General features: G+C 35.5%; 2 protein-coding genes and 1 long non-coding RNA gene across 5 annotated transcripts in view; 2 read left to right on the top strand and 1 right to left on the bottom strand.

Moving 5' to 3' along the window:
• Positions 1-328: 328 nt before the first annotated feature.
• LOC118745020 (Golgi pH regulator) lies at positions 329-2,712 on the top strand. The gene is made up of 7 exons (XM_036478531.1): positions 329-571; positions 633-903; positions 956-1,181; positions 1,254-1,438; positions 1,495-1,676; positions 1,749-1,934; positions 2,002-2,712. Exons 1-7 carry the CDS (start codon positions 530-532, stop codon positions 2,269-2,271), a joined length of 1,362 nt encoding a protein of 453 aa, XP_036334424.1. The 5' UTR covers positions 329-529; the 3' UTR covers positions 2,272-2,712.
• Positions 2,713-4,340: 1,628 nt separating this feature from the next.
• The window catches only part of LOC118745016 (centrosomin), a 77,605-nt gene continuing 74,510 nt past the window's right edge, over positions 4,341-7,435 (top strand). Inside the window, exon 1 of one of the 2 annotated variants that reach the window (XM_036478523.1) lies at positions 4,341-4,655. In XM_036478523.1, coding sequence (XP_036334416.1) covers positions 4,423-4,655 — 233 coding nt within the window. In that variant the 5' untranslated portion in view covers positions 4,341-4,422. The remainder of the gene's footprint in view (positions 4,656-7,435) is intronic. The other variant, XM_036478527.1, reaches the window with a different exon arrangement.
• Positions 5,146-7,022, bottom strand: LOC118745019. Of its 2 annotated transcripts, none has more exons than XR_004993605.1 (3): positions 6,715-7,022; positions 6,256-6,445; positions 5,146-5,313 (listed from the first exon to the last, which is right to left on the bottom strand). It is a non-coding gene; the product is annotated as an uncharacterized LOC118745019 (long non-coding RNA). The 2 variants fall into 2 exon arrangements; XR_004993604.1 differs by having other exon boundaries at positions 5,146-5,316; positions 6,715-7,017.

Genomic DNA, 7,435 nt, shown 5'->3' with positions numbered 1-7,435 from the left:
CATTTCGTTAAAACACGAGCAGTGATCGGATAACAAACAATAAGCTGGCGCAGAGACACGAGTTGGTCCGCTACAGCATGACTGAGGAACACTTTTGTAAGTACTCCAATATACCACAAATAGACTACAGGTCCAACGATTTTTGCAGGGAAACAGTGAAAATAGAATAAAAACATAATAATACAATTTTTAATAAAACAGCTTTAACTTTTGGATACACTACGCAAATAATCATAAGCAATCGCAATTTCATGCTTATCCAACGCCCATCAGATGGCATAACACAAAATAGATGGTATGTTATTTTATTGTCTTCTGGTCACCCCAACTCTGCAGCTGTCAGGCTGCATTTGTTTACGTCCACTTTTGGCGTTTGTGATTTGTTGGCTTTTTGCGGCATTTGCATTTGTAAAAATCTGGGCAATTTCCTTTTGTTTCGTGCACCTTTCGGTCTATTAAGGATGAGATAGAAATCGCATAAAGTTTAATAAGTTTTAAAATACTTTAGCGTTGCAAATACCACAGCGGTATGGCATTTTTAGAAGACTGTATAATCGTGTTCGTGTCACAGGTTGGTGCCTTGCTATACAGGACATCAATTTTCTTTTGACTTCTTTTAATATTTTCTCTAGACCCTGTTCTTCAGTGGAGGCTGGCTATTTTTTATGAAACAATTATTCAAGAACTATGAGATACGACATATTTCCGTGCAGCTCATATTCTCGGTGTGCTTTGCACTCTCTCTCACCATGTTTGAGCTAATAATCTTCGAGATTTTAGGAGTGTTGGAGTCTAGTTCGCGATATTTCCATTGGAGGCTCGGCTTAACCTTACTACTACTGATGGTGATTGCCGTCATACCACTATACATTTTATATTCCGTCATACATAGCATATCATTTGGTAAGGCATTCGCATTTTAACATTATAAAATATTTCACAAGCGTCCCTTTAGTATCTGACAAATGGGTGCGCATCATTACCGTATTGTGCTGGTTTGTGTTCCTGTACGGTCTTTGGAAAATAGGCGATCCTTTTCCGTTACTAAGCGTTTCACATGGGATATTCACCATCGAACAAGGCGTATCGCGTATTGGTGTAATTGGTGTGACCGTAATGGCTGTGCTGTCTGGGTTTGGTGCCGTTAACTGTCCATACCAAAGCATGACTTATTTTATAAAGTAAGCTTTTATGCATTTTTATTTTTTTGAATAATACGATTTTATGATATTTTTCAAATATTTTGTTTACAGGCCGGTATCCCAAAGTGATATCTTAAATTTGGAGCGTAGGCTAATGCTTACAGTCGATATGATAGTTGCGAAAAAGAAGCGTATTGCATTAGAAGAACATCGTCGTAAGAAGGAAAATAATACGAGGAAAGGATTGTGGAATATTCTAAGTTCGGCTGTCAACCGTCTGGACAGCAGTGGACAAGGTTTGTTTCAATTCAATCAATTTATTTTTATCAGCAGTAAAATTATTTTTTTTTAGATATTGGTCAACTGCGATTAGAAATATACGGCTTGGAGGAATTAATGCGACAACTTTTCTTGGAAATTAATTCAATGAAAAACATGCAAGAACGACAGAAGTGGTCACAGACATTGCAGGGAAAATATTTTAACGTGTTGGGTCATTTTTTCAGCATTTACTGTCTTTGGAAGATATTTATTGTAAGCAAACTTTCATATACATACTTATCTGTAAACCTCTCATAGTTAATCGAAGCTTCATTTACTTTGCAGTGCACAGTCAATATAATATTTGATCGCGTCGGTCGCAAAGACCCAGTTACACGTGGTCTTGAGATCGCCGTACACTGGTGTGGTTTCGATATTGATCTTGTCTTTTGGAATCAGCATATATCCTTTTTGCTGGTGGGCTGCATTGTTGTGACGTCCATTCGGGGTTTACTACTAACGCTAACGAAGGTTATACACAGAATTTTTACTTTTGAAAATTTTGCTCTAAACGTATTTGTCTGACTTTTAATTACAGTTCTTCTATAGAATATCTTCCAGCAAATCCTCGAATATAATTGTTCTTATTATGGCTCAAATAATGGGCATGTATTTCTGCTCATCAGTGCTGCTGATGCGTATGAATTTACCTGCTGAGTATCGTGTGATAATTACTGAGGTACTGGGGAGCCTGCATTTCAACTTCTATCATCGTTGGTTCGATGTTATATTCCTAGTGAGCGCATTGAGCACCATATTGGTTTTATATCTCTCCCAAAAACCTAAATATGATTCCAGCATAGATTAGTAGCGATAAATTGAACTAATCGCTTGCTGAAAGTTTTTATATTTGCAATTTGTAAAAAAATACAAAGATTGTAATTAAGGTATGTAGGTATGCTACCGCAAAGGATGTGTACTTGTATTTAGTAAACCAAAAATACTTCTATAACTGTAACATTGTTAAGCCTAGCATATTTATCTGAATTTGAAAGAACTGTGAACAATTTTATGTCTGCATGTAATGTAAAGATTTTTCGCCTATTCCGCAACGCACAAAATTCAGCGGGTCATTTAAAAAAAAAGAGTATTTCACAACTGCTAAAACCTATTGCAATAAAATATTCCATTATTTTAAAGCAATCATTATTTATTCCATGATAATAATACTATAATGTTTCTATTATGATCTATGCAAAGTTAAATATGAAAACGAAAGTAATAAACTTTATATGTTATGTATACGTAATTCTAATAATCTCTAATTAAAGCCACAGATTTGGACTAGGCCTATTTAATATTCAGTTTATGGGCATTTATTTTTGGGTACATTAGAGTATGATTTATTTTGGAACGAATTTCGGTCATCCCTTGACAAACTTGGCTTCGTTCCAGAACGGAAAATGACGCTAATAACAGGTCTATTCTGCGCTGGTAGTAAAAATTTTGTTACCGGTAATTAAAGTTTCTTTCAATTTTTAAACCCTTTTCGCATTCTGTGTACTCTTGTAACCGGTAAATTTTGTTACCATCTCATAAGCTGGTAACAAATTGAATTGCTGAATATTTATTTTTATTTTATTTTATTTTTTTTTAACGCTAAGTTTCCATCGCCAAAATTCTCTAAATGAAAATCAGTGGGACCTAAAAGCACGCAACATGGAAAAGTAACAGATGCAATGTGTAATCAACCAAAGCTGGCAGTATAATGAGCATGTAAAGCTGAAATTAGTCAAGAACGTAAACCTACCGGTACGTAAACCCGAGTCAGCTGACACGATCTGTCTTACCAAAGCGCCATGTAAATGAAAACTCAACACCGCAGAATTTTTCTGTAGTTGTAGCCCGTAGCGCAGAAATCTGCGGAATTTAGATTTTTCCGTGTCAGCTGATTTCTCCTTCTTTAGATGGTTGCCACTTCGTCAGTTTTACAGATGGTAAATAAGTTATAAGTTCTTATTCAAAATATGTTTAAAATATTTGAAATTTACTATTGAATAAGGTTTTTGTTGAAAACTAAGTAGTTTATATTTAGCTAAAATCTATTATAACTCGAAAAATTGTAGTTGAAAGGGTAAGTTTATGAAAAGGCATTGATGAGTGGCAACAGTGTAATAAGCAACACTGAGGGCTCCAGTAATCGACAAAATTCTGCGTATACAGACTGCGTTTAAGTATATGTTCTGCGTTCTCGACTAATTTCAGCTTAACTAGATGTTGCATGTTGTTAGGCGCTGCTGCCATTCTTTTGGAGATTTTTTGTGATCAAAATTAGCGATAGCGAATGCTGGAATTCGGCTGTGGTAACATTTTTTGGTAATAAAATTTCCGGTTACAAAATCTTCGGTAACGTGCAGAATAGACCTATAAAGATAACACAACACCGAAACCGGTTTGTCACATATACATACGAATATGGATAGATAAAGAAGATGTGGATGACACAAGGAGTACATACCAACGGTAAATTTTGTTTTTGTACGATTGCTACAACCTGTAGTTGTTGAATCATGCGTCAAAAGCTGGATTTTTTTTTTTTGAAAAAATTGGTACAACAAAAAATACGAAACACGTTTTCTGTCAGATAGCTAGCATGGCGGATAAGAAGAAGAAGTGAAACTACCTTCTAAAAATTATTGTATCATGGTCGGGTGGTTAGCGAATTGTGAGCATGCGTATCACGGTGAAAGTACCCGCGATTCGCAGACCTGTGCCGTGTATTTGGCATATAATGTTCTCATTGAAGTGGGCTGCTAACATTTCTGCTCATTCATTTCAGTGCAATCCACACATGGCATATTTCGCTGTCACAAAATCAGTTGGATTTGTATTCAATTTGCGCTTGTTTTTACCTGAGTTGAATCTTGTTTGTGTTTGTTTTTCTGTTACTAATTTTGTTAAAAAACTTGCCATTTTCAGTATTAATTTGTATTTTTAAATTAACATTTAAAATTAGAATATGAGTGACTTAATAACATTCGAAAGTCGGCGTTTGAATGCCTCAAAGGAACGTGCAGAAGTTGATATTGGAAGCGCCGCTGCATCCGTTTGTCTGCAATCCGAGGTATCGTCCTTGCACGAGATCAGTGTTATAGAAAATATGACGTCGTTTCTTTTGGAGCATGGTGGAGCCGATGTAGATTCCAAAGTGCTGCGTACTATAGCAGAGGCACTTTCCAAGCGAGTCAATGAGTAAGTAGTTACTGCAGTTTTCTTTATGTCGAACGCTGGCTTTAATTTACTCTTACCTGTTAATAATTTATGGGATATCAATAGGACTAATATGAATTTCACAAGCGTCTACGGCATTTTAAGTAAGGGTATTTGCGGCAGGTCAACCATACAATTTTAATATGAAATCGCCTTCCAAGGCATTTGGTGACTGTGATCGCTGTATGTACATAGATACGTATGTATGCATCAATGTTTTTTTTGGTTCGCCGTTTTGCAGCCAGTGTGATATCGCTTCTTGTAATAATAGCGCATCGTATCATAACATCACATCATACCGTAAAATCGCATAAGTGATCAGAAAATTGTCACAACATTGTAAGGTAAAATTTATTTTGGTCTAGTGCCAAGCTTGTATAGGTCCGAAACGTGGACTCATAAATCAAATTCACGGTACATTGTGCCTTCTGCATTTGATATGGCTATGCTATGTTAAATAACTTTCACAAAATACATTTATGTATAAATGTCTAGAGTATTTATTGAATTTTATGTTAAAACCAAAACTCGTTCATAATTTACTTCCAGAGGCTGCATGGATACACTCAAATTACATTTTAAGTCACTCGCTTTCTTTTCACATCTGCACACACTCGCACTCATTTATTTCCAAACATAACTGCTGTAATGAAAGAGCAAAGAAAAAACATTTGTAAAGACAATTTTTGTTAATTTTATTGGTTTCCTAACTGCATATTATAATGCAAAAATATCAACTGATTAAGGGCATCATCATCTGACAAAAGGCGGCATCTTTTGTCAGAAATAACATTTCCAGCAGAAGAAAAAACTTTCTGACGATGCGCTAGTTGAAGGAGGGGCTATTACTCTACGACTGAGTTTATGCAGCAGCGGCATTTCGCATTTGTGTACCTCCCACCAATTAATTATATCGAAGTTCGTATGAAAATATACCTCAATATTTTCATATCACCGCAGCTCTGCAGTAGCTTTATCAGTTCTGCTCACAAAGGTAGGTCGTTTAAGAAGACCTGAAAACAGCTCAAAGTTGTCCGTTGTACTGTCAGAATTCTCAGTTAACGTTCTCATAATTTGTAAACTTTTTCTTTTGTGTACCTTTGCTCAGATTCGGTAAAGTTCTTGAGCTCTTTTGCTAGCGGGTATAAAAAAGCACAATTTTGTGCAAATCTGTTAGTTTTCAACAGCAACTGTTTTTAAATAATAAAGCAACTTATTTTTCAAGTCCCTTATAAAGCCGATGTCTTCTGAGGTAGCATTGCATTTCTTTGTAGACTAATTATATAAATGTGCGTCAGGTGCATAACTAAATAATTTAGTAAAACTAATATATTAAAAAAAAAAATACTTCATCAATATGAATTTTTTTCAAAATTGTCGTATTCTCTATTAATTGTTTGAAGTCAATGAGTGTCATTCGATTGCTCGACTTGCTTTTCATAACAGCATTTTTCACTCGCTTGACTTGATTTGGAAAGAGTATATCAATGCCATATTTGAAATCAAATGAGCACACTGCAGCTAAACATTTATTTCAAAACTAACTATGAATCTCACTGTTTGTACGGTGTTTCTCACTAACCTTATATAGTTCACAGCAATGAGTTCATACTGTTTAGATGGAAGTGAGTAAACTCATGCTGTTGTCTGTTTACTTCAAATTCCAGTAATGATTTTGGGAAAATTCTCGTGCTTCCGTCGTAGCATAGACTGCTCAGTGTATTTTTATGTAGTACGTAATACTGATAATATTTGACAGAAATTGATGCGCACTAATTGATGTACATATCGTCGTTTAAAGTACAAAACACTGTATCAACAAAATGCAAAACCGCGTATGTGAGGTTGCATAAATTATTTTATAGAGAGTAAAAACAGTTTCAAAATGGTTCTCCTTCTTATAAAGCAATCCCATTTCTGGCTAGTATATTTCAGGACGAATGGACAAGGATTGAGCCAAGAGCTTGTGTGAGCAAATCCAATTTTTGGCAGCCAATGTCAGTTACGCGGTTTTGCAGAATGACGATACGCGGTTTTGTACTTTAAACGACGATATGTATGTATGTAGGTCACTTATGTATTACAACATCAGGAGTAGACCACTGGACTTAGCGCTAAACTTTTTCGATCAGTTTGTTAAACAAAAATGGCGATCTCCTTCACCCTTTAGTGATAAGTACCTACTCGACACTGGAAATGTTTCTCAGATAACTGAAATACGTAGTGAGTCGATCAGTTCATATAACAAGTTATCTATGTATCCAGTTGCATTCATTTGAATTTCCTCCCCTACGCCACAAAGCATAAACACTGTAATCCAGCATTTCAGTATTCCTTCGCTGAATTTACAACCCTCCTGGGCGAGCACGGCCGTTACATTATGTTTGTTTCACGTAGCTACGTACAGTGTTCATTGAACGCTCATTTACAAACACACCTACTCAATCGAGTGGAAGGTAAAATTTCCCTATAGGGAAAACGAAACTGTTTTACTTAAAATATAATATAATAAAAGAGTGGATCTGCTTCTGACGGGCATCACTTTTATTTTTTTACTGAACTATACATTTTTCTTAACGACTAATTAAGTTAAAACTAAAACTAAAACTAAAGATAACGGTTGATGGAAGGGAGCTCAGGTTGGAGGGTGAATGAAAAGAGTAAGAATGATGAATTATAAACTAAGAGAGTAATGAAGAGTAGGTGGGAGAAAGCGTGTTTATACATAACTATATGTATATTAAGTGGACTCAAGATTACTA

The sequence above is a fragment of the Rhagoletis pomonella genome, unplaced genomic scaffold (assembly GCF_013731165.1).
Source record: "Rhagoletis pomonella isolate Grant_MI unplaced genomic scaffold, Rhpom_1.0 Rhpom_scaffold_00008, whole genome shotgun sequence".
NCBI classification, from domain to species: Eukaryota; Metazoa; Arthropoda; class Insecta; order Diptera; family Tephritidae; genus Rhagoletis; species Rhagoletis pomonella.
This window is presented reverse-complemented; position numbering and strand designations above follow the sequence as displayed.

Bases quoted from the DNA above. Each gene is read 5' to 3' on its own strand.
- LOC118745020 (XM_036478531.1), top strand. From the start codon at position 530: ATGGCATTTTTAGAAGACTGTATAATCGTGTTCGTGTCACAG. The intron at 1,182-1,253 runs GTAAGCTTTTAT...TTTTGTTTACAG, and splicing joins AGCATGACTTATTTTATAAA to GCCGGTATCCCAAAGTGATA. The intron at 1,935-2,001 runs GTTATACACAGA...TTTTAATTACAG, and splicing joins TACTACTAACGCTAACGAAG to TTCTTCTATAGAATATCTTC.